General features: G+C 37.3%; 1 protein-coding gene across 3 annotated transcripts in view; it reads left to right on the forward strand.

Annotated features, from left to right (window-relative positions):
* FMN1 (formin 1) overlaps positions 1-27,408 on the forward strand; it is a 190,066-nt gene that overhangs the window by 151,362 nt on the left and 11,296 nt on the right. For all 3 annotated transcript variants that reach the window (XM_060760044.2, XM_060760052.2, XM_060760057.2), the window contains 3 exons: positions 9,057-9,149; positions 20,128-20,179; positions 22,546-22,695. In XM_060760044.2, the coding sequence (XP_060616027.2) occupies positions 9,057-9,149; positions 20,128-20,179; positions 22,546-22,695 (295 nt within the window). The remainder of the gene's footprint in view (positions 1-9,056; positions 9,150-20,127; positions 20,180-22,545; positions 22,696-27,408) is intronic.

Genomic DNA, 27,408 nt, shown 5'->3' on the forward strand with positions numbered 1-27,408 from the left:
TTGTCTCTCTCCTGAGGAATCTGTACAAGGACCAAGTAGCAACAGTCAGAACTGACCACGGAACAACAGACTGGTTCAAGATTGGGAAAGGCGTACGGCAAGGCTGCATACTCTCACCCAACCTTTTTAACTTGTATGCAGTACACATCATGCGATGTGCGGGGCTGGATGAATGCAAAGCTGGGGTGAAAATTGCTGGAAGAAACATTAACAACCTTAGATATGCAGATGACACCACTCTGATGGCCGAAAGCGAGGAGGAGCTGAGGAGCCTTCTAATCAAGGTGAAAGAAGAAAGCGCAAAAGCCGGGTTGCAGCTAAACGTCAAAAAAACCAAGATTATGGCAACAAGAATGATTGACAACTGGAAAATAGAGGGAGAAACCGTGGAGGCCGTGACAGACTTTGTATTTCTAGGTGCAAAGATTACTGCAGATGCAGACTGTGGCCAGGAAATCAGAAGACGCTTACTTCTTGGGAGGAGAGCAATGTCCAGTCTCGACAAAATAGTGAAGAGTAGAGACATCAGACTGGCAACAAAGATCCGCCTAGTCAAAGCCATGGTATTCCCTGTAGTAACCTACGGATGTGAGAGCTGGATCTTAGGGAAGGCTGAGCGAAGGAAGATCGATGCTTTTGAGCTGTGGTGTTGGAGGAAAGTGCTGAGAGTCCCTTGGACTGCGAGAAGATCCAACCAGTCCATCCTCCAGGAAATAAAGCCCGACTGCTCACTGGAGGGAAAGATACTAGAGACAAAGTTGAAGTACTTTGGCCACATCATGAGGAGACAGGAAAGCCTAGAGAAGACAATTATGCTGGGGAAAGTGGAAGGCAAAAGGAAGAGGGGCCGACCAAGGGCAAGATGGATGGACGGCATCCTTGAAGTGACTGGACTGACCTTGAGAGAGCTGGGAGTGGTAACGGCCGACAGGGAGCTCTGGCGTAGGCTGGTCCATGAGGTCACGAAGAGTCGGAGACGACTGAACGAATGAACAACAAATACCCCAAAAACATACCACTGTAGTGATGCCCATATTGAGACCACTATTGCTATGATCTTGGGCCTGCAGCAAATCATATTAGCCTTGGATCATAAAAACAACACTTCATAAGTTGGGCAGCACCTTTCGCTAAGTATTGTCCTTTGATGTTCTTATGAATTTTAGAAGTTTAATCATTTCTGTTAAAAGTTTTGAAGAACTGATATTCGTAAAATAAAAAGCAGAGAGCTCAGAGAATCAACATTCCATAAAGTAGATGCATTTACATGCAACATGTTAGACAACTTGCAAGAAAGATTTGCAGCTAACTGCTATAAAGCACATTTATTTCTATTAACAATAACCTGCGGCTCATTCAGAACCTGCAAATGCTATTTTTGGCTTATAAAACCTGGAACCTCCCAATCAGTATGGAAGATTCTGGGACCTGAAATCCAATTGTGCTGCTTTCAGTTGGAAAGAGCTTGTTCAGTCCATACCTGGACACATTAAAACATTGTGGCATGCAAAGAAGGTGAAAAGGCAATGAGTTGGGTTTAAGAAATCCTTCTCCCTTTGGTTGTTGTAGGTTTTTCGGGCTGTATGGCCATGTTCTAGAAGTATTCACTCCTGACGTTTCGCCTGCATCTATGGCAGACATCCTCAGAGGTAGTGAGGACCTCATTACCTCTGAGGATGCCTGCCATAGGTGCAGATGAAACATCAGGAGACAATACTTGTAGAACATGACGATATAGCCCAAAAAACCTACAACAACCCAGTGATTCCGGCCATGAAAGCCTTCGACAACACATTGAACCTTCTCCCTTTATTCATAATGAAAGGTTTCCTTGGAAAAAGAAGATTCATAGAAGGATTGTAGAGTACCTCTCTAGTGGTAGAAAAATACAGGAGTGGGGATAAAGAAGTGGAATAGAGCTCCAAGGAAAAATGAAATAGTCCTTTAAAAATGGTGGAAATATCATCTCCAGTAATACACACTGTCCCGCGGACAGTATGTTGGTAAAGATTCTTCCAGTTTTAGCAGATATAAAGTTAAACTATGGCTAACTTAAGGATGTTTTACTGGTACCTCAGTTTATAACTGTTACATTCTCCTTTTCCCCACTTTCATGTTTATCTGCAATATTTCCTACATCTAAACAAAAGTCTTAAAGTTGATACACTGTCCAGAACATTAGATGTGTTGCTATGGTATAAAAATATTTAACTTTGCCAGCACTTTTTGGTTTGGTTTGTTGTACTTATTTTTAGTTTGATTTATTGAGGGAAGTTTCACAGTATAATGGTTTGAGGTGTTTGTGAAACCATGGAAGTCAAAACCTGCTTTGCTTTCTACATCTATTTAAGACTAAACATTTTACCTTACCTTGAAAAATCCCTACTTTGAACATAAAAAGAGCCCTGCTGTATTAGACAAAAGGCTTACTTGACATCCTATTTAACATCCTGTTTAGAAAAGATAGAATGCATCCCATCTTTTCCCAAAACAGAGATGATCAGCTTTTAGTTTTAAACCTCTCTCAGTTTGTGCTTTTCTTCTGAAATTTTAGATTCAAAAGGCAAAAATAATTGGATTGCAAGTTAAAAACATAAAACAGACTGATCTAAAGCCATCAATCTTTAATAAGAATTATAGAAACCTAGTTAATCTTGATCATGATTGTGATCATAATCTTGGTTTCACAATTTATGGATGTTTACTAATGTGAGAGCTGGACTATAGGGAAGGCTGAGTGAAGGAAATAGATGCTTTTGAATTGTGGTGTTGGGTGAAAGTTCTGAGAGTGCCTTGGACAGCGAGAAGATCCAACCAGTCCATACTTCAGGAAACAAAGCCTGGCTGCTCATTGGAGGGAAGGATAGTAGAGACAAAGATGAAGTACTTTGGCCACATCATGAGAAGAAAGGAAAGCTTAGAGAAGACAATTATGCTGGGGAAAATGGAAGGAAAAAGGAAGAGGGGGCGACCAAGGACAAGATGGATGGATGGTATCCTTGAAGTGACTGGATTGATCTTGAAGAAGGTGGGGGTGGTGATGGCCAACAGGGAGCTCTGGCATGGGCTGGCCCATGTCACGAAGAGTCGGAAACGACTGAACGATTGAACAACAACAACTGGAAGGAATTCTAGACTATCAGTTATTTTGATTCTATTCAAGAATCTAGGAGCCAGTCAGGAACTGGTGGATAATGTGGCATGTTCCAAATAGCACCATCTTTAAAATTTAAAATGTTCATTTTTTAAAATGTCCTTGTCCCCTCACTATTACTGTATATACTTGAATATAACCCTAGTTTTTCAGCCCTTTTTAAGGCTGAAAATGCCCCCCCCCCCGGCTTATACTTGGGTGAGGGTCCTGGCAGGAAGGCAAGGAGCTGAAGGGAGGGCTTCTTTCAGCCCCACACCTTCCTGCCAGGACCCTCACCTCTCAGCACACCAACCCAGCTCTCCTTCCTCTCCTCCTCTCTTGTACCGTGCAAGCCTTCCTCTCCTCCTCTCTCAGTGCCAGTCTTTCCTAATTTTCCTTATTCATATACATACAGTATTTCCACCAAAATATATAGTTAAAATAAACTATTGTAATTATTGGAAGTATATGTAAGCACATTTATATTGAAGAAGGTTAGAATCATTATTTAATCAAAGTTGGAAAGTCTTATCTTAAATGATAGTTTTATGTAAATATTCAAAAACGTTTAACCTACTGATGCCTCAATTAATGTAATTTTATTGTTATCTATTTTTATTATGAAATTTACCAGTAATAATAAAACTTTATTTATATGCTGTCCTATCTCCCCTAGGGGACTCAGAGTGATTCCCACATATTCAAAATAATACAAAAACATACAATATAAAACAAAAACATAGGCATAAACTGTTAACACAACATATACATTAAAATCAATTTAAAAGCAGTTCTGCTCTCTTCTTCATGCAAGGTAAGCTGCCAGGGGCCAAGATTTCAATAAGGGGCTGGACTATTTGAAATGGACTGGGCCAAGGCTAGTGCAAGGAGAAGGGAAAAATGGGGCTGGCTGAATGCTACAGTGCAAGGATCGGTCTCAGCAATGGCTCTACTAGGGGACCACTCAATTCCAGGGCCATACAAAAGGTCTGGGCCAGTAGAAAAGATGCCCTCAGATGACAGGGGACTGGGGAATAGATGGACTGGGGTACAAGGCAACGTCCTAACTGTTGGACCAAGGGCTTGAGACTTGAGAATAGTCATTATCAACGGCCTAATGAAACCACCAAGTCTTCAAGTTCTTATGGAAGGAGGTGAGGGATGGGGCCAGCCTTATCTCCTTGGGGAGGGCATTCCAGAGGCAGGGGGCCACCACCGAGAAGGCCATCTTCCTCGTCCCCACCAACCAGGTTTGAGACGGTGGTGGGAGCAAGAGGAGGGCCTCCCCGGTGGATCTTAGTGTCCATGCCAGTTCATAGAGGGTGATGCAATCGTGGAGAGAGAATGGGCCTGAACCATGTAGGGCTTTATAGGTCATCACCTGCACCTTGAATTTGGCTCAGCAACTTATCGGCAGCCAGTAGAGCTGGCTGGATGTTGTACGCTCCCTATAGCTAGCTCTGGTTAGGAGCCTGGCTGCCACCCGTTGTACTAGTTGGAATTTCCAGGCCGTCTTCAAGGGCAGCCCCATGTAGAGCGCATTGCAGTAGTTCAGTCTGGATGTAACCAAGGTGTGGACCACCTTGGCTATGTCAGACTTCACAAGGTATGGTCGCAGCTGGCACACAAGTTTTAATTGTGCAAAGGCCCTCCTGGCCACCACTGACACCTGAGCATCAAGTGACAGTGTCGAGTCCAGAAGGACCCCCAAGCTATGGACCTGTGTCCTCAGGGGGAGTGTAACCCATCAAGCAGGTTGCCACCCAATACCCCAATCCCCCCCCCCCCCTGGACGGACCAGGAGGACCTCTGTCTTGTCTGGATTGAGTTTCAACTTGTTAGCCCTCATCCAGTCCATCACAGCTACCAGACACTGGTTTAGAGCGCAGGAGGCTTCCTTGGAATTAGGAGGAAAGTATTAGTAGAGTTGGGTGTAATCTGCGTAGCTGCTTCATTTCCCACCCCCAATTTATGTTCAAGTCAAAAAGTTTTCCCAGTTTTTTGTGTTAAAATTAGGTGCCCAGAGTTATACTTAGATCAGTATTTTTTTAATTTTAATCCAATTGTGAAATAATTTAAAAAAATCTTCTTATTTTAAAATTCCATCTGAATAGTATGGCTTTCATCCAAAATGCACATGTTTTTAAATGAACTGTTAGAAAAGTACATCTTGAATACCCATACAGTAGGATTACTTGTCAACTTTGAAGCAGATACTAGTAGATGCACAAGCAGTAGTGACAGTTAGAAACTTTCACTGGAGATTAGTTAATAAAGGGTTGTATCAGTGACAGCTTTACAGGGGTCCATGCTGCTAAATAGTTGGCTTCACTGTCAGGATTATTCCTATAAGTGCTACTGGTAGATCCAAGTATTTGTTCAGCAACTCACTCTTATCAACACTGAACTATTTCTAGTTTTACATTTACTTTAAAAATGACATTTAAAAACACCAACTCCTACCTGGCAGACATTGCTGTACTCCTTGCATGAAGATTTGTTTATACATAATGATTCTTTAGACAGATTTACAAGTGTCTGTGGAGTTTTAAAAGACTATTGCCCAACAGACATTAAGGAAGAGACTCACTTTTGTAAATATTTTAGTTTGTTTGGGGATTTTTAAATAAAAATAATGTTCAGCTAAATATCACATTAAATCTGCAGAGAGTGGCAAACCGCCTTTCAGCAGTTTGAGCAATGCTTTAATGGTGTGTTAATTATTTCTGAGCTTGGCTGTGGGAACCATAATGTACATCTAGCAGTGCATGAGTTCAGGAATTTTTAATAATGCTTCTTGGTACATTTCACTCACTTTAGAGAGTTTAAGTAATTGCCATACTAGACTTCAGCTTGATGCATCACACAGCATATATTCAGAGAATAAATTTTGAAGTGTATTATAGTGAATGGCTTTGTAAAGTGGCTAACATATGATGCTTAAATTTCTAGCTATATTCGAGACTGTTTGTATTAAGAAAGTCCAGTTTTCTTACAGAAGAGCATAAACATCCAGTGTCATTGCCTATAAAATTATGATCTTTAAAAAAAGAGATAGTGAAAGAGGGGGAAACAACCAAGCTTAAGGTGCATCTACACTGTAGAATTAATGCAGTTTGATATCACTTTAACTACAGTGGCTCCCATGATTCCATATTGAGCCACGCCAGTTAAAGTAATATCAAAGTGCATTAATTCTACAGTATAGATGCACCTTGTTAGTTACCATCAAGTAATCTTCAACATATGGTTAACCTACAATGCTGGAGCACCATGATGTTTTCAGTCATCCAGATGGGAAGGAAACTGTCACCATCCTCCAATTTCTGGTAGTGAACCTGTGGTTCATGGCTTCAATCCGATTTAAGGTTAGTGGAGAAAAACATTGCAGTAGTAGAGCTTCATTTTTCCATTTCGAGTTGTGCCAGTTTCATTTGCTCTTATGGTCTCTAGGCACATTGGTGCCTGTTTAGCTAGCTTCACAACTAGGAATTGCACTGAATTTCGCTATTGTATATAGCCTGGACCTAAATATCCACAAGCAGATCATGTGCACTAGTTAGGTGAAATCATTATTTAGTGCACCAGGAGTATTGTTCCTTCAAACCGCCCTAGAGACACAAGGAGAATGTTTTCTGTGCCTCACTACTTGTCTCTCCCATAAGAAACCACCAGTTTGTTATAGAAGTAAAAAAAAATCCACTTAATGTCGTTTTATTTTAGTAAAGATAAAGGTTTCGCCTGACATTAAGTCTAACTCTGGGGGCTGGTGTCATCTCCATTTCTAAGATGAAGAGCCGGCATTGTCCATAGACACCTCCATAGTCATGTGGCCAGCATGAGCGCCCACTCCCTGGATTTGAACTGCCAACCTTTCGGTCAGCAAGTTCAGCAGCTCAGTGGTTTAACCCGCTGTGCCAACAGGAGGCCCGTTTTATTTTACACTCCCTGAAAAGGCTGGGACTTGCCAGAGTTGGAGAAATCTTTTGCTCTGTGTAAGAACTGAAGCTTTAGTCACAATTCCACTTCAAATAATTGTGCTGTTTTCCCCATTGCACAGTAATTCATCACTGTTATACAGAATACATGGAATAGCAAGTTAAGCAAAATTTATCAAGAAAATCTGGACTGAACATCCCACGGGTATGTGGTATTAGATCTCCTAATCCACAAAACTGTGCACAGTCACTTTTGTTTTCAAAAATAGCTGTATAGGTTGTAGCTGTTGTATTCCCTTATGCAATTATAGTAGTAATGTAAATGGGGAGCTGTTCACTGAAAATCCTCCAAACCTGCAATATATTAAGTTACACACATTTAAAACTCTTATCAAGGCATTTATCACTGTCTTTCTCACATTTCTATCTATGTAACTGGTGAAAAGTGCCTATATGTCATCTATCTCTTGCCACTTTTCACATGCATTAGAGCTAACTAAAATAAATATTAACTGATTATCACTGACTCACCAGTAACCGCCCAGATCTTGTACTCTTTCAGTTATTTTCATTGTGTAATGATATAGGAAAATTTTCATCAGGATATTGAAGGATTCTCATTATATGCAAACAAGTATCGTTATAAATTCTTCACAACATGGTGGCTTGTTAAGCTGGCCTTCTTTTTTAAAAAATGTTTTAAATCCCCACACCTTCCCTCAATACTTTCAATATGATTGTATATAAACAAAGATATGTATTGATTTTCTAGTGTTCTGCTGTGTTTGACATGAAACACCTTGGGTTCATGAACCCAAAATCTCAAGGACAGCATTCCTCAATATTAATCTACCCAGATACAAAGATTGGCATTTGAGACCCTCCAAGGAAATCTCAGTGGTGACAATTTGGGAGTGATATGTTAGATAGCCCCATGTTTTTAGTGCTCATCTCGGATATCTGACATTATCATCTTTTCAGCACCAGGTGTAGTTTTTGCATCGATGTGCAAAACCACAATTAATAGCAAAACCTGCCAGAAGTACAAGGATACCATAAACTTGCACTGGAGGACCTAAAATATGCCGAGATAAGACATATTTTGTTGGACATGAATAAATGAAACTGCAAATACCAGCTCTACAATATGTGGATTGTGCTGTATATTTTCCCAGCCACTTAGATCCAGGAGTTTTATTGCAGGCTGGTGGGTTGCCACATTTCTCATGGGTTGGTGGTGCAGGTACAAATATAAATACTGTGGAAGTACACTCTCAGTTTTGGGTAGATTTAAATAATTGTAATGTGAATGTGTAGATATAATTGCGTTATGGATTATACTGATTATTGTTGTCTTGCTCATGTGACAATTTTGTTTGTTTTCTTTTGATTACTCCAAAAGAGACTTCTTTGATGCTAAAAAGTCACTCATGAATGTATCTATGAATGGAGGAAAGCAATAGTTGGTTTCTGGGCACAATTCAAGTTGCAGGTCATTAACTACAAAGCCCTATACGTCTTGAGTTCAAACTATCTTTATATCTTGGAGATCATAGAAGTAGTAAAATCATAACTCTCAGATACGTCAAATGTTTCAAGAACCGTTTTTCTTGAGTCATTAGATTGTTTTACTAAACTGTTTTCTAAATTATCTGGATACTTCCAAAAAGTACATTTTTTCTAATCTTACAGAACCTTGTAGAGATACAATTCAGTTTGGCTAAGAACTTCTAATTTGAAAGCATCCGTGTGTGTGTGTGTGTGTGTGTGTGTTGAGTCTTTTTGCCAAGAATGTAGTTGCAGTAAATCATCAAAATCACTATCCTTTAAAGGACTTAACAATGTATAATACCTATGCTGTTGTGATGGGAAACAGCTATCTCAATTCATACTCTTTTTTGTTTGTACAAGAAAAGATGTAGTATGATACATTTGTTACTTGTAATTTTGGTTAAAAAAATGTAAAACCAAACTTCTCATTCCAGTTTGTGAAAAACAGATGAAAGTGGTTTTCAAAGACTCACCTGAAGAACATCTCCAGCCATTTAAGGACAAATTAGAAACTTTTTTTCTGAAAGGTATGTGCTTTTCAAAACTGTTTGTTCATATGTATTCTTAAGCATTATTCAGTTCAGTGGTGGTCTGTCTATTATAATACCGAGGCTGTTGCACCGTGCTGGTGGGCATCATTTCCAATAATTGTGGAAGGGAAGCATTTTTCGCTAGCTTGGGTCCAGGTTATCTATAGGACCACAATCTTCCATATATACCTGTCTGAGTCCTAAAAGGGAATCCATAGCCAATTGTAATGGTTACTTCCCCATACAAGGAATAAATGGGGAATATCTCTAAAAATGCTTCAATAGTTTTATGCTACATATCTGAGAAGTCACATGCAGGGTGACACACAGTTTGATGATGTGAGTAACCAGCAGACAAGGGGAATGCCATAGTAATAATGGAAGCAGAACAATACAAAAAAAGGTCAGACAACTCCTGGATTCCACAATAAACAAAAAACTAAAACAAGACCCAACTTCCAAAATAACCAGAAAAACTGATCAAGAACTCCTCGATCAATTTTGACATAAGCCAACAACTATGCAAATCAGAAGCCCTCTCGCCTAGGCTTTATGGACTCTCAAACGTCCATAAGAATTCCACCCCATTCAGACCCATCATGAGTGTCATTGGATCCCCCACATACAATTTAGCAAAATTTTTGGCAGCACAGTTACAAACCCATATTGGGCTCACTACACACTACATCAAGGACTCAACCCACTTCATAGAAAAAAAAAATCAGCAACCTCAAGCTAAATACTAATGGCAAACTGATCAGCTTCGATGTGGTGTCTCTATTTACCATGGTCCCAACTAAGTAATAATTTCATGTTTTTCTGTAAATTTAACTTTTCACTTTACTATTTTGAAGAGACACTCTAACTTGAGATTTATGCTCTCCATGAATTTGGATCAAAACATTTAAAATGTAGATAAGGATAATCGATTTAATCATGCATTTATAAAACCACATGTAGTCAATTATGTTTGATATTATATGTAGAAGTTTGTTTTTTCATGTGTGTTCAAATACTTGTTTCTTAAATCATCACAAAGGGTACATAGCAACCAGACCACTATGCATGTTTACTCCAAATGTATCCCACTGAGTTCAATAAGGTTTATTCCCATGTAAATTTTCACAGGATTGGAATCCTAGACTATAAATTTCTCAACATAGATTCTAGCTCCTCACTAATGATATATTTCAGGCAAATGCAATACATGTATTAAGCTTTCCCATAAACTTAGCAGGGTTCCTGCAAGAAAAGGCTTCCACAGTGGGAGTGTTTCAATCACAGGTATGTCTGTTCTGGTGGTCTTTTCATCTCATTTAATTAGCAGTTTATATTTATGGCTCCAGCAGTAAGTGAGCTTGAGAAAGCACTGTGTATATGTGCACATTAACACCACAGTCTCCCACACTTTCATATGTATATATAGCCTTCTACTAAACTCTTTACACCAGTCTACTGTTCTAATTAAGCTGCTCTAAATAACAAGCAAAAAACTATTAGAGGGCAAGGACTCGGTTCTGTTCATTGACATTTTCTCAGCAATTTTATACAGACAAGCATTTTTCTTTCCTTTTCAAGTGCACTATGAAATATTTGTTTTTTAAACATAAATCTTTGGGATCACGGGGCAGCGTGCAAGTAAAATAAGTTCAATTTAAAAGAATATAAAGTTTAAAGCACAAACTTTAAATTCTTTGAGGAGATCTACAAATAAAGTCTACAAATAAAGTTTTTTATTATTATTATTTAAATTGACAAAAAATAACAAAATTAACTTGAAACACTTCAAAGTTTAAAATGGTTTAAAACCATGTAGGTGAATATTTGGGAAGAAATAGATTAGGACCTATAGAGGTCAGTAAAAACTCATTTTTAACTTATCACACAAATGAAGGCATCAATGTCATTTTGGATCTTTAAGGGGACACTAGCATCATGCTCCTCCAAGTCTCCCCACAGAGAATTCTCTCTGCTAGTTAGAGATAGAGAAAACCCCCTACTGCAGAACTCAGCGCTTGGAGGGCTTCTGCACAATTAAAAATTGTGTGCGAACTGCGCCAGTACCTCGAAAAGCCAGATCTGGCCATGGTGGTCCATGCCTTAGTTACATCTAGAATGGATTACTACAATGCACTCTATGTGGGGCTGCCTTTGAAGACGGCCTGGAAATTACAACTACTTTTAAAATTTATTTATTTATTTATTTTAGGACATACACATACACATACCCAACATTTACAATTCCCATCACCACCACAAGGATTATTTTGTTTTACATATTAATTCTTTTTGAGATAATCCTTATATATTTACATACCTTATAGCACTTGTATCCTATTTCTTTTAGAAATCAGAAATTACAACTAGCACAAAGATCAGCAACCAGGCTATGGAATGGGGCACACCACGCCCCTCTTAAAACAACTCCAATGGCCACCTATGAACACTGGCTGCCCCCCACCCCACGAACCTGTGCAGGCTCTAAGATCTGGCAGGGAGGCCCTCCTCTTGATCCCACGCCCATCTCAAGCATGGTTGGCAGGGACGAGGGAAAGGGCCTTCTCAGTTGTGGCCCTCTGGCTTTGAAATGCCCTTCCCAGGGAAATCAGGCAAGCCCCCACAATTCAATCCTTTTGGAGGGAACTGAAGACATGGCTATGATATGCCACGCAATTATTTTTATTCCTCTCTTTCAATGGCTAAAGTATCATTTAAATCAGATGACCGCAATTAGAATGAAGTTTTACGCCGTCATTTTAATGCTGATATTTTAACCTGTTGTGGCAGGGGCACTAAAGTTGGTTTGTATAGTTCATTTTTAACTACATTTTTTTTGGTTAGTTTATTTTTTTTATTGGTTAGTTTATTTTAATTGAGATGCTTTCTGTTAATTTTTGTAAGTTGTTATTTTATGTTACTTGGTGCTGCTCAATGTTTTGGCAAATTCTTGTTGTATTGTATATGTTTTGGATTGTATTTTTGCTGCCTTGTAAGCTACCCCGAGTCCCTTTAGGGAGATGGTGGTGGGATACAAATAAAGTTGTTTTTGTTGTCGTTGTTGTTGTTAGATACATATAGGTGTTGGGCTTCCAAACCTTTCAGATCTCTACCTGTCATCGCTAGCACCTCTAATTCAGACTTGGACTGTACTGCTATTCAACGCAGTTTCTTTTATTAATGTTGGGTGTTTTTTTATATGGTATTCTGCTCAGCGGTCTTGCTGTTGAAGTTATAGTAAACATAGTGCAGTAGTCTATTCTGCATGTGACCAATGCATGGGTTACTGTGATATAATTTATCCCTGTCAAGGAAAGACCACATCTTGCATACAATTTGAAGTTAAGCTTTCAGGGCCACAGGGTCTACTTGAACACTAATAACCAAGATTAAGCTAGAAGGGCTCCCACATTATGCATCTACTTTCTCAGGAGGATTCAGGAGCAATCAATCAGAAGAGCCACTGTCTATTTGACCCCGGTTTATTGGCCCTCATTCATCCCATTACAGCATCATTCCAGTACCTGAACAGCCTCAGCTGATTCTGGTAACAAAGAAAAAGAATAGTTTGTCATCAGGATACTGATGACAGCACCAAACTCCAAAACCCCTGATGAATTGCTCAGAAACTTCAAATAGATATCAAACAGCTTCAGGGACTGAAAGCAAAAGTGCATTTTATTGGCTGCAATGACTATAAAATGGTCAGTGCTGGAAAGGATATTACTCCTTCAACCCCATTAAATGAAGCATCACCAACGTGTATATTTCTGTCTCTGATTTTCTCATGCAATGACAGTTGTTTTCAGAAAACCTGCTCTTGAGCATTTTTGATCCACTAAGATTTGCTTTACACATGGCATACGCACATAACTACATGGGAGAAATAAACAAAATTACTTGTTATAATTTGTTACAGAGGACGCAGAACATGGTAGCTATCTGAGGCCAGCTGTTCCTACTTGTAAAGGACTGATCTGGGCAGAAATTCCTGGATGTTTGTTAACCAAAGTATGATATGCCGCACAACTATTTTTAATTACTGGATATTTTCAATTAGTGGTAAAAACAGTGAAATAGACATTTGAAGTAATCAGAAATATGCTTCACAATTCATCAATTTTTCCATCCATGCCATATGTTTCTAGTGAAACGGAGACTGGTTGAATAACTGCAATTTCCATGTTTTAAAAAATTCCATTTGTTACTAAACGTTTATTGAGATCCTGATTTTCATTGCCTCAGTCACAGGCATTTTGATCTGTCTTTCCATGGTCATGAATTGCAACAGCTGCAGGCAACTGGAAAAATATTAGAGATGCCAGGGATGGAACATGGCAGCAGCAGCAGTACTATGAACATTAAGAAGAGATAATGCTGCAATGTCTTTTTGAATAGTGATATGTATTCATTCCTGTTGTTGTTGTCTACAGTTGGAGACAGATACTTGCTTTTTTTAATTATTGACCGCTTATATGAAATTAACCATCCCTTTTGAAGTTATAGACAGTACAGCTTTAGTGTTGCTAGTGTTATGCAAACAAATTGGGGAAGGGGAAAGTATCTGAGATCACATTAGTACAAATTAGCTTATTTAAAACATCTGGCTTCATATTGACTGTTATCCTTAACCAACAAGGGATTGTTCTTTGGTATTTTTGAGAACGGAAACCATCACAGTAAATTATTTGTGTCCGTTGTGTTACATAAAGTTCCAGCTATAATGAACTCTAGCCTTATCTCTTTTCAAAGGTATTGTTTTTAATTGCCTTGTATGATGATTCTTATGAATACTTAACAGTATGCACTAACTATTTTACACTACTTGAATTATAATCCTTATGATCCTTAAATGTTAAGTTTCCTTCGGTTAAAGCCATTCAGTCAGTAGCTCTGCATAAGTTCAAAGGTATATTTTTCCAATTCTGGTTGAAAAAAGTTTGTTGATATACAGAGCGCTAAATTAGATCTAAATTGGCCATGACTATAGAACGCTCTAACAGGGAATTTGAAAGCAGAGGTTAACCACTATTTCTATTTTGAGAATAGAGTTTAGGGGATGAGAGCTAAGGGTGTTATTTCCTGTTTCTCCAAAGCATTTTATTGACAGATCTTGTTACTAGAGAAACCAGTCCTTCATTATCCCCTTTTTGTCTTCACATTGAGAATTCATTGGTACACACACTTCCATTGAGTAATCTAGCCAACTCTCTATGTCCATGCTGGTAATCATTATTTGGAAAAATGCCCATCTACCCCTAAAAATGTGAACCTGCCTCCTACAAGATACCCAGCAAAATTGGCCCTTTGTTGGGACTGATGCACTCTGCTCCAGCTGCTTCCCAGCTCTAAAAACAGTGGACTAGTGATTGTTACTTTCCCACACCATACCTGCATGTTCTTTAAATATCTGATGAAAAAACGTTGGTTTAATAAGGTAGCACTAAGATTTTTATGCTTTTTGGATGGGGACAATACAGGCATCGCCACAACATGGACATTGGAATTTGATTTTTATCACCATGCCTACTCCTGTAATTGTATCATAGTTTATGTATTTTATGCATGTTCAGCTTTAGTATTCTTTCAGTATCTTTTTTGCCCAATTACAGCCTTATCACCTTGGCCACAGGAATCACCATGCATTGTGGCAAATCCGACGGTGCCTACCATTGCCCCATGCCCCACATTGCCTAACTTACCCAAAACCCACCCCATGGGGGGGAAGGTCCGCCATCCAACTTCCTCGTGTTGTTCCCTATGCAACACAGGAAGCCTCCCATGTTACTGCCATGGCGGCATATGCCAGTTCCTTTCCATTTTCACCACGAAGCACTGCTGGAAGTAGCTCTACATCATGGGATGGGAGCTGGTGGGCTCCAGTGAGCAAATTGAGAGGAACCGAAGTTTGCTGCCATTTTTAATCCTGTCTGATGAGGTCATTAGATTGTTCACCAGTGTAGGAAATAAGATATTCAGAAAGGTTCTAGGAATACTATATTATGGACTTCTTTCCAGTGATAGGCATTTTCATTCTGGTTATCGCTGAACAAACATTGGCCTATCAAGGACAGGCTTCAATTGAACGAAACCTTTTCTTTGGCTCAACTTCAGGCTGACATGAGTGCAATATATAAATGTTTAAAAAGTTTTATTTTCTAAATAAAAACTTGGTTCACCATTGATTTTTTCAGCTAGAAGTGGTTATTGTTTTTGGCAACTCCCAACCATGTACTGTGGGGCTAGGGTTGCCCTATGTTTATAGTGCACTGTGTATTTTGATAATGTAATTTGGGCATAATAGTTTGAGCGTTGGACTACAAGTGTGGAGAACAAACTTGAATTCTCACTCTGCAATGGAAACTGGGTAACCTGAGCAAGTTAGATAGCCTCAGAAAACTCTGTGATAGATTCACCTTAAGGTGTCACTATAAGTCAGAAATTATTTCAAAGCACACAGAAAGAACAACAAAATTTAGGGATTGGGAAGGAGTGTGTATTGGATCAAAGATATTTTCTATATATTTAATGGAATTTAAACTTTTCTCTACTTTTCTGAGTACTCATACATGTATATTATACTGAACATTGTACAGAACTAAACAAGAAGAGACTCATTTTGTACATTGATGTGCAATTCACATTTGACAATTTTACTGCCATTAAAATTATTAAACCATTTCTAAAACTGGCTGGTTTCTCAAAAACTGTTTTCTCCATAAAATGGAAAGCTGTCAACGGCATTCATTCATCACTTAATTCTGTAAAAATCATAGAAATATTTTTGTATTATTGTTACACACATACATACACATGCTCCCATACATTTTCATTCATGCTTTTAATCTGTTCATTGTGTTAGCATGCACTGAAAGAGAGTGTGTGCAAAGAAACAGATGTGCTCCATATAAAATACACTATAAATCTTATCTTGCAATTTCTTTGCTCCAAACTCTGTCACAAACTGTCAAATACCCAATTTTCATTCTGGTATAAAATGTTCATTTTCTGACATGGCGCCAACCACCATATGCCAGAATAATGTCAGTAACCAGCAATAAAAAAGGCAACATAAGCACCTTTGAAATGGTACAAAGCAATTAACAGTGGGAAAAAGTCTATATAAATCTATAGAGAATTAATCTCAGGTTTGCCACTATCCTGCTGCGTATTTACAATGAGCCTCTGCTCCCGACCACCAGAAGTGGCTTACTTTGTAAAAGGAGAATGCTCTAATGAGGAAAGGGAGGGGGAATTCATGAAAATGAAAGCATATCCCCTGTCCTTGCCCCTTTAAATATTTTCGAAAATAATAGTTTGGATATGTTTTGATCTGTGAGGCTCCTAGACAACCTTCATGCCTATGTTTTTGCCTGATCATATGTAATCAATCTTTGCAAAGCCCAATGAGCAGAAATAATCTCAGTTTCATAAATCATTGTAAGCATCCCACAGGAGGAGGTTGTGCTGTGGTTTTTATGTTCTAAAATACTTCAAACCACATTTTTTGTAAGTTTTCCTAAAGCTGAGTTCATTCTATTCTTCTATACCATTACCAATTCTCTAATAATCAAGTCTAACAACCAATTTGCTTATTATTTTGGTATTTACAACGGTCTCCTGATTTAGAAAAGACCTGTTTCCCATTCTTATTGGCCATCATTCATCATTCATCAGGCTGCATTGTCCCACAATAAGAATGTGCTGGTCTTTTCTATTTTTCCCTTCCTTTTTAATACTTACAGTAGAAGATTGTAGCTTTATTAAATCTGCCTAGTTTATTTTGGGAAATGAAGAACAGATTGGTTTTAAACTTCATTTGTTTAAAAGAGATTAAAACTAATTTCCCAGTTTCCTAAACAGTTTGGGAATGTTTAACAATCCTAGAAAGATTAATTAAAATCTTTCTACTTGGAATAAAAGGAAATAGAAAGCATACTTTTCTATAATGTTAGGTAATAATAGTTCTCAAAAGTTACTGCTGATAACTGTGAGGGATGGGGAAGAATATTTGATTAATGTCAGTGTCAATGTATGCTAACTGCACAATTTTAACCTATTACACAAGCCAACAAAATCAAACATTTTGTAATAATCAGAAACGAGAGTGGCAAAGTTTAAATCAATTTTATGCTGATTTTAAATGTCTTTTTTCCCCATCACATCAACTTTAAAAATTATGATGAATTGTACATTACAACAGACTATTGTAAATTCTGCAGATTTTACATCATATTCGTGCAACACAAGCCAACAAGTATTTTTCATCAGATGTAATTTTAGGTCATTCTTATAGAGATTTTTGCACTGAATACAGATCTGTGTTTACTTTTTTCTCTATCACGTGTAGTTTTGTGATGAAGCTAATTGATTAATCAATGCATTTTATCTCCGATGAAAAATACTCGTTGGCTTGTGTTATTATTAATTTTATGTTTATGTTTATTTATACCCCACTTTTTCTTTCCACAAAGGAGACTCAAAAACAGCTGCTTACACAAGAGTAATGTGGAAAAAAACAGTTTATTCCAGAACTCTAGCAGTCAAAATAGTACTTAAATTTTTTTAGTACACTTTTAAAAATAATGAATTTTGAGAGATGCATCCACTTTTGTGAGCGTCAATATTTTACTAAAGAAGATATACTCATTTGAAACATTATTTTTAATTTTATGTTTTTCATCTTCTTTGTTCAAACTTTCTCTTCTTTCCAAAGCTTCTTTTTTTTAAAAAAAAAGATTGCTATTTATATTTTTAAAAATCCAAGAATAAAATAAAAATATAATATCTGGCTTAGCTTACTTCACAGCCATAATTGTATAGTAAACTTACATACAAGACTATTTTTTACAGATTTGTAGGCAATGTTAACCATTTTTAAACAAAGCATAATTTCTTAGTTTCCTTGCATTACCTCTGACTTTCTTCTGTGGATAAAATGTATACATATACTGTGTTTCATGTGTTATGCACTTGAACAGCATTAAGACTTTTCAAAATCTCTCTACTGTAGAGGCATGTACCATAACCTTTACAAATCCACATACAAAAATGTGTATATACTCCTCATAATGAAAGTATCTATTGCTTATTAGTAATAAGTATATTATGTTATTTCATATTTTTCAAAACATTGTTTTGAAAAATAACTATGTGACTGCCCTGTAGGTGTACCAGTTTTCATTATTAAATTTTATTATAGATATGGCACTTACAACATATTTTGCTTACATTTCCTCATAAATTAGAGATTGTTTAGATGTTACAAGAAAAGGGAGGCCAGGATGTTCAAACAACTTGTGGATCCTGTTTTTTGTCTCTGGTGTAAGCAGGACTCTCACATCATTCCTTTGATAAAGTGCACATACAGTGTATGCATCTCACCATAGAATCCATAACTGGGAACGACTCTAGTGAGAGGGAAAGTAGACTTGATGTTAGCCATGTTAAAACAAATCACACACTGAGACTGAGCTCTTAGAGCACATTGGCAAACATAGTTTATGTAGTTACAAATTACTTAAGGGATCAATACCCAGAACCCACCATAAACCCAAAGGACTACTCAAGTCACAGAAGTTTACAACATGGGCACTTGGCACACTTGGGGATGACACAGCTAGCCTCCTAATATCATAGAGAAAGTTGTGGGTACACCATGGCTGAGGAACAGGAAGGGGCTAACCACATCATCCTGAAGCACACCCCCTGCCACAGCTTATTGCTACTTTCAATATTTATCAAGACATTTCAAATTGAAATTTTCTGTGTTTAACCAACTTAATAAAATATATTTAAATATAGAAAACTGTATCTAACATTCGCCAATAGTTAAATAGTTAACTATCTGATCTAGTTACTAGATCAGATAAATTAGGAGAATTTGACAGCTGCCGTGGTTAATACATCTCTTCTTGATGCAAGCAGGTATCAGGTCTGGATTATGAGTTTATTTCCTGTTTTGCTTAGTTTTGTTACAATTGGTTTCAAAATGTACACATTCCAAAGCCAGAATTTTGACTTGAGGCTTATTGCATGAATTCTTGTGAGCACATATACAGTATAATGGCTTCCCAATACAGTTCTGTCGTGGGAATGTGTAAAGAGGAATGCACATGCACTTGCCTTTTTTTCCTCTGAAGAGACTATATAATTTGGGGTGGAATTATTTTTAATTAAAAACCAATAATGTATTCTACTTACAGTAGATAATACCTGTCTTCTTTTTTAAGATTCAGAAAGATTTGAAAGGAATTATTTTTATTATTACTATGTTTATTTATATCCTTCCACAAGGAAGGAAGCAAAAGTCTTGAATTACTGAAAAGCAGGGGTTTAAATGGGGGGAAATGGATGAGTGTTTATAATAAAAAGAACATTCAGTTTGGAAGTGGGAAAGGATGGGTACTAAATAATCAAGTAACAGTACCTCCATGACACACAAACATCTTACCTATCCTTCCTCTTCACTTCAAATATAGCAGCAAGTGTGGGACAAGCATTTAGTCCACATTGCAGAAACCCATGATGAGTTAGCAAGAAGGTATTTGTTCTGTTGTCTTGATGTACTGTTCCTTTCAGCATGAAGCAGCTAAGTGGAAAGGCAGACAGACATTATTGTGCATGCCTTCACTGTGAATGAGATGTAACTTAAAAGTCAGCAGCCTTCTCACAAATAGTACCTGTCTTCAGAGCTGCATGTGCTTCTAGAGTTCAAAGCCCACTGAATGTTTGTACACACACTTATAAGATAGTGCTGAGTTTCACGATCCAAACACATTTTCAGGACACCGTGATCTGAGAAAGCATCTCTTCAGCCTATCAAGTCCTGCACAGTTGTATAATGTACTGCTAACAGCTTAACACTCAAAACAGATCTCTTTGGTACAAAGCAATGTGAAGTACAAAACATCTTGAAAAACAAACTTTTGTAATCCAATTTCTGAAATGAATTTTAAAAGTTGTTATTGTTTTGTAGCTGTAGACGAACATAAGTCTGAAGAAAGCCATTTGGAAAATGTACAAACGAGGTAAGCTTTGCTGTTTCTTTAAAAATTTTCATTGCATTTCTCAAAATATTATTTTATTTTTCAGGGTTTTTTTAAATTGTGAAAAATAATATACTGCAAGTAGAGTAACAAAGCAAAACAATAGCAACAGTTACGTAGGACATGAGATATATTTTCATGATTTTGAAATGTGAAATGAATCATTTTGTAATCCTATTTCATCTTGAAATGTCTTTCATTAAGTTTATATATCACTTAATTTGCAATAACGTGTTTTATTTTTAATATATGCTCACACTTCCAATAGTTTATTGTACTTATCTTCCAGAATAACTCTGAAACAGAAGTAGGCTTTCTAGGCCAATCAGGTTGTTAGCTATTTTGACAAAACCATTATTGTCCATTTACAAGCTGTGCCAGTATGCAAAGGTCAAATGAGTTGCTTCTAATAATAATAATAATAATAATAATAATAATAATAATAATCTTTATTTATACCCTGCCACCATCTCCCCATGGGGAGTCGGGGCAGTTAGCATGCAACCAAGCCCAACAATTACAATAAAGCAAAATAAAATACATGCAACAGATAATAACATCAAATAACATGCAAACAATAACAAAATAATACAATAGGGTAAACGGAGGATGTGAAATAAAATAAAGAGGTTGAACACAGTGGGCTGGGCCAAATGCAGGAATAAAACCGTGCAACCTTGGGTGAGATAGGTAAATAGACTAGTGTATCTTTTGGGAGATTCAGATGGGACAAACAATAGGATTTAATTTTCACTAGGGGATGAAATAAAGCGCATCAAGAGGACAAATTTGTACTAGGATGGTCATGGAATTGGGATTTGTTGTTCATTCCACAAATTCTACCCTCTCTATTGGAGTGGCTTGACTCTAGGCCTGGGAGGATATCTTGGTGACCAGGAATTCCAACCACTGTGAGATGCCCATCGAGATTTCAGGCCACATCTTGTATTAGTTGCATGATCTCACTAGATTTTATTGGATTTAAGAGGCCCTGAATAGTCCTGGCAAGTACTTGATTGATCACTTATAGTGAACTGGCAGCTTAATCCATAGACACTGCTTATCAGGCTATTGCCCAAGTTGAACTGGGTTACCTACCGAGGCCAGAATTTTTGGCCCATTTTATTGTAACATAGGTATGTTGACAATACTGTAGGTATTCCTACTACATAACCACATGCCTAGTATGCTTCTGTTTTTATCATCAACATAATGTTTATGATTATTTGGTTGCTTTGTCATAACTGCTAGTGATGGAGATAAAGAAAGAGAATTCAGAACTCTACACATTAGAAAAGACTAATAGTCTTGGAATGACCACTTAGGATGAGGTAGTCTGCAATTTGGGGCAGCTTCAGTTATGACCCTCCTCGCTTTATTTCTCTAGTCTCTCCTCAAATTGGTGGATCAGAGCTCAACCATGAGCATATCCCACACTAGCCTACATTTTTGGTACTTGGCTGATCTGGTGAGGCATTTGTCTGGGTTAATTCACTTACCAAACCTCGATTTGCCATGGGCCATAAAGTGCTTTGATTTATGCATACCATGTGTTACGATAAACCTATGGCCATCCATCTTCACCCACAATATTGTTATCCAGCCTGTTTGTCTTGAAGCAACAGCTGAATTTGGTTGTCTGGATATTATGGACAGTGAAAGAGAAACCGAGTTCTAATTTTAACTGTATTTAGAACAGAGGTTACTTCATTGTGCATACTGTATTTGTACATTTAGAAAAATGTTAATTTATAGGAAACATTCAAAGGGTTTTACTGAGTCTACTTAAAAACTGAAACCAGTCCCATGATATAAGATGGCACCACTTTAAAACCAAATCATTAAAATAGACATGGAGAATACAAATAATAGTAGTGAGAGAGCCAGCATGCAAACATCTTTGAAAGGATGGCATAAATTAATTGTAAAATGCAGTCAATAAAACAATTACACTGTTGAAATAAAAAAGAACTCAAGATGGCAACAAGACAAGGTGAGGAAAACTGAAATTTTATTGTATGTAAGACTTGAGACTTCCAAGCAATAGAAACTCACATAACATAATACTATAAATCAATACAGCTGTCCCTTTAGAATCAGAATTTTTTAAAAAAATCTTCTCCCTCACCACTCCATAATATATTTTTTCTATATGTACAGTGCTATTATTTCATGCATATAAAAAAAGTTTGCACTGCATCTACCATCATTGCCAGCATTATCTCCAAGTTACAGCAGATTTATGTTCGTTGCAAACCTAGGCTATAGGATTAGAACTCTGTTGCCAGGGAAACTGAACTTCCCCAGTGGGTTTATATGGTGACAATCCTTTCTCCCCAACTCTGCAGCTTTGAAGAAATTGTGGACTATTTTGGGATAAAGCCAAAGTCTGGTGAGAAGGAAATCACGCCAAACTACGTTTTCATGGTGTGGTATGAGTTCTGCAGTGATTTTAAGACCATTTGGAAACGAGAAAGCAAAAACATTTCCAAAGAAAGGTAAGGTTCTAATAAAGTCATTAATACCATTTTTAGAAGTCTGGGAAACTGTTCCTTTTCAAACTCAACAAATTATACTCCCATATTTCACAGGCGTCATTGTTTTCTTTTAGATCAAATGGACATCAAGGAAAGATTATTCCCTCAGGGTAACTTGGAAAATTCACCAAAGGGATGCTGTCCCTGCAAAAAGATAAACACGTATAATCTGATAAATTACACTTTCTTAACCCCTTCCAATTACTAGCTAGTAAAATGAAAGGGGAGCTGTACTAATTTGTAACAGATTGCTTCTCTTTGCATTTTCATGTAGAACTGCCTTAAATGAGGCAAGATTGCTGTTGTAGACAGGACAGACAAATAAAAGTGAATGCTTTTTTCCCAGTTAATATACTACACTTTCATCAAAGGGAAGCCTGCGAGATTCAGGCCACACTTAGCATGGTGTCGCAATCCCACACTGAATTTACAGAGCCACTTCTTGGTATCCTGCTGGGGACATCAAACTCCATGCCGCACGGCATCTCCCACCATCTTCTGATTTTATTAGGTTTTGTAAAAACTTTTTTAAAGACTTCACCTTTGAGCTCTTTTTTAAATCAAGAAGTTCAGCTAATTATTGAATAAATGAGTTTTCATCCTTTATGTGATAGCCCTGTTATTGCATTCTGAAGTATATTGCATTATAAAATAACTAAATCAATTACACTTAAGGTGTGCTTTGCCTCCTATCAAATTCAGGTATCAGAATCCCATTCTGATACCTTAACAGCCCACACACAGACAAAAAGAAAAATCAACAATCTTGGGAAACCAGAGTTTATAGAAGTGCAAAAAAGACAGAAGATGCCATGATTAGATAGATATAAAATAGTTTATGGTGAGATTAATCTTCAATTCACCTGATAATTCTCAGTAGCTGCAGATTATCTGCTAATTAGTAGACAGGAAAATGGGAATGTGCTAGAGAATATCCTAAAAGAGAGCATTGTTAGACTCATACTGCACACATATATGATTCACTATGGAATTTTATTCTATGTCCTACTTGTTTAATATTACAATTTGCCTTTCTAATACATACATTTTTACGCTTATTGACTGTGGTCTCATTCTTTTCTGGCCCATCACTTCTTTCTCAGTGAATGTTGAATATGGGCCAAGATCACTAACAAATTTGACAGTTTGTGATTATTATGACAGGTATCAAGATGAATGTAATCTAACGAGTATTCTGATAGTGTCACTCGACAAAGCTGCATCATCAGAACCAGTTTGCAAGTAAAAGCAGCAATACATGCCCCAATATACAACATGTCCTGATGCATAATGTGCCCTGTTTCACAATGAGAAATTCCATTGTGCAAAATAGGACATCACAGAAAGTGAACTGGCATGGTTACAAATCATGCCAATGATGTAGCTGTGTAATCATAAAGTTATGTATCCTAGCCTCTGATTTTAAATTTAAGATTTCTGATATGTTACAGCCTAATGTATATGTAGTAAGAAAGCTTTAAAAATTCTACTCTTGAATATGAATCACTTCTGGTTGACAGTGTTGTTGTTGTTGTTGTGCCTTCAAGTTGTTTCCAGCTTATGACAAACCTATGGCAAACTAATCATAGGGTTTGCTTGGCATTATTTGTTCAGAAATGGTTTTCTGCTTGCCTTCCTTTGAGACTGAGAGAGTATGACTTACCCATGGTCAGTCATTCATAGGGACAACAGTATAATCCAATGTGAAATATCACTGATGTCTCTTTATATGATACTTTTGTTATCTTTATTTACATTTACCTCTACTAAACTCTTCTGAGATTATTCAAAGGACAGTGAAACACCTCTTAAAAGACTTTGTAGTTGAGAGAGGCCCTGGTTTGAATTGTAGTTTTAACCATGTACTCAGCCATTTTCCAAGAATTTGTTTTGTCTGAAAATGGCTTGGCTTCTAATGTTAAGAAAAGTGTGGAAATGTAATTAGATTTTTATCAGTCATTTTAGAAGAGGAAACATTTAAAACCATGCTACCCTATGCTTAACTCACTGTAAAAATAAATTAGCTGCCAGTGTAATGTAGCTGATTTCCCCCCCAGGACCAAATCTGCATAATGCAGAAGAATTTCAAAATATGCATAAAAATGAAGTTTAGACTTCAAATCACAACCCAATTAATCAGAATTCCTGAATTGTCCAAGGGGCAAAAATATATGACAAGCATCAGATAGATTTATTTTACTAAATAAATAATAACTTGGCTGAGTCACTCGGTGATTTTGGATGAAGTAGTGCAATCTTACTCCGAGTTTTCTCAATACTACAATGATGTGACATTAAATGTCAGTACAGTCAAGCCTCCCCTTTCACAGATCTAGCTTCCACAGTTTTGATTATTCCCAAGTTTGCCATCAACGATTAAATGTGGTTTTGGGGATTTTCTGCAGAAAATCACAGATGTGCACAGAATAGAACATTTAAAGAAAACAAAAAGTTTAGTACTTCATTGTATGTTTAAATCTAGTCAACAATATTAAGAGTGAGAGGCTGGAGATATTAGATTTTTTTCCACTTTCATGAAGTCCTGCAATCCTAACCCCTGAAAAAAAATGGAGGGCTGATTGTATACACAGTCATATTAGACCCTGGTTTTTTGTTTTAAAAATTTATAGTGAAATTGATTTGAGTCTGAATAAATTAAATCAAGAACTAGAGCAATGAAGTCTATTCAGATTTTCTATATGAGTAGTATCCCCTTGTTACTGAACTGTAGGTGGGCTGCGAGACCTAAAATAAGGTCCATGAGACATACATTTTAGGCCTGTTTGGGAGTTATTAGGGGTGATTCAGAAAATTGCATTGAATAGACAATTAAATCATTAAAACATATGCCATCCAGTCATCACCATCTGTTGGGGAGCAGATGGCGACTACTGGATGGCATATGTTTTGTATCAGAAACTAAATCTGATGTGGTCTATCCCATGTAATTTTCTGAATTAGCACCCCAAATAACCAGACTGAATCTAAAGTTGACCAAAAACTGATTTGTAACACTTTTCGTACTAATGTTGGAGAGTGGTCCCAGATCAGATCAAAGTGGTCACTGATTAAGTAGTCCCTGGTCAAAAAAAATTGGGAACCGCTGCTGTAAACACTTCACAACATATTTATGCTAAGTGATGTTCAGAAAAATTTTATGAGTGCCATTGGGGGGGGGCAACATTTAGCTAAGTGGATCCATTTGTCTTAAACCCCACAGTTCAAGAAGCAATGGCATAGAGAAGTGGGATCACAGAAGTTGGGTGCAAAGTGATTACATCATCTGCTGAGGTCCACCAGGTCCTTTCAAAATTTCAAGGAATTATTTAATCATTTCACTTCTGGCTAAAGGAACATATGCTTCTGTGATTCCTTCTGCTGCTTTCCACCAAGCATTGAATTCCAGTAGGGAGGATTCTGTAGTAGGTCCATGGGGGGCTTTGGTTACTATAGAGGGGAGAAAGGGATACTAACCTTCACAGTGACCATAAATAGACATATTCAAGGATGTCAGGCCATGCTTTGTGACTTTGTGATCAAACTAGTGAATGTATGCAGCATAACTGGAACAGACTGACACACACACACAAATCAAAACCTACATAGTGAAAAGGATTCAACAAAAGTTTGGAAGAATTGTGTCATTTGTAGTGTAATTTTCCGTACATCAGTTGCTTCTGAGCTACACAAGCATGGAAAGTTTACCTGTCCGAACGTATCTTCTCCTATGAACCACCTCGAAAATTACCATCTTTTGGGGAGGCCCTACTCACAGTCCCACCTTCTTCACAAGCACGACTGGTGGGGATGATAGACAGAGCCTTATCAGTGGTGGCCCCTCAGCTGTGGAACTCCCTCCCTAGTGACATTAGATCAGCCCCCTCCCTACTAGCCTTCGAAAGGAGAGTAAAAACCTGGTTCTGGAAACCAGGCCTTTGGAGAAGCAGTGCAATAATATAATATAATTCAAATATGTACAATGACTATGGAACGGCGTCAGAATATGATTTTTGGATAGTGTGATTTTCATATTGAATTTAATTTAATTTTTTAAAAATATGCATTAATTTTAATTCAGTGGATTTTAAGCTTAATGTTGTATATGTTTAAAATATTGAGTAATTGCCATATGTAAGCTGCCTTGAGTCTCCCTAGGGGTAGGGAGAGGTGGGGTATAAATAGGGTAAATAAATGAATAAGTACTTTAAAATTAACATGCTGCAAACAGGGTGTAGTTGGTATCCTTGACAGATCCCAGAAATTCAAATCACCATTAATGGAATTTAATATGGTGGTGATGGTATATAATGCCAGCAAGCACTTAATAGCACTTGTTGATTTAAGGTGAAATCTGCTAGTAGCTGTGCCGACTGTCTGTGGCTAATAATCAGTCTTTGGGTATCAGATCACTTCATGCCTTAATTCCTATTCTTTCCTCCCTCTATGTTGAGAATGAAACGAGGCCACAGGGGTTAAGTAAGCAGTGCTGGTTTTTCCATATTAACCCTTGGTACAACTGTAAGTGTTCTTGCAGAGCTGATTTTTTTTTTTATGTAGGCTAGGCAAAGTACATATTTTTAAAATGTTACTTTTAATTTAATGCATTTCAAAATAGATCTAGTTCTTGTACTCTTATTTATGTACATACATTTATATATTCCTACATGTTGGAAG

The sequence above is a fragment of the Anolis sagrei genome, chromosome 1 (assembly GCF_037176765.1).
Source record: "Anolis sagrei isolate rAnoSag1 chromosome 1, rAnoSag1.mat, whole genome shotgun sequence".
NCBI classification, from domain to species: Eukaryota; Metazoa; Chordata; class Lepidosauria; order Squamata; family Dactyloidae; genus Anolis; species Anolis sagrei.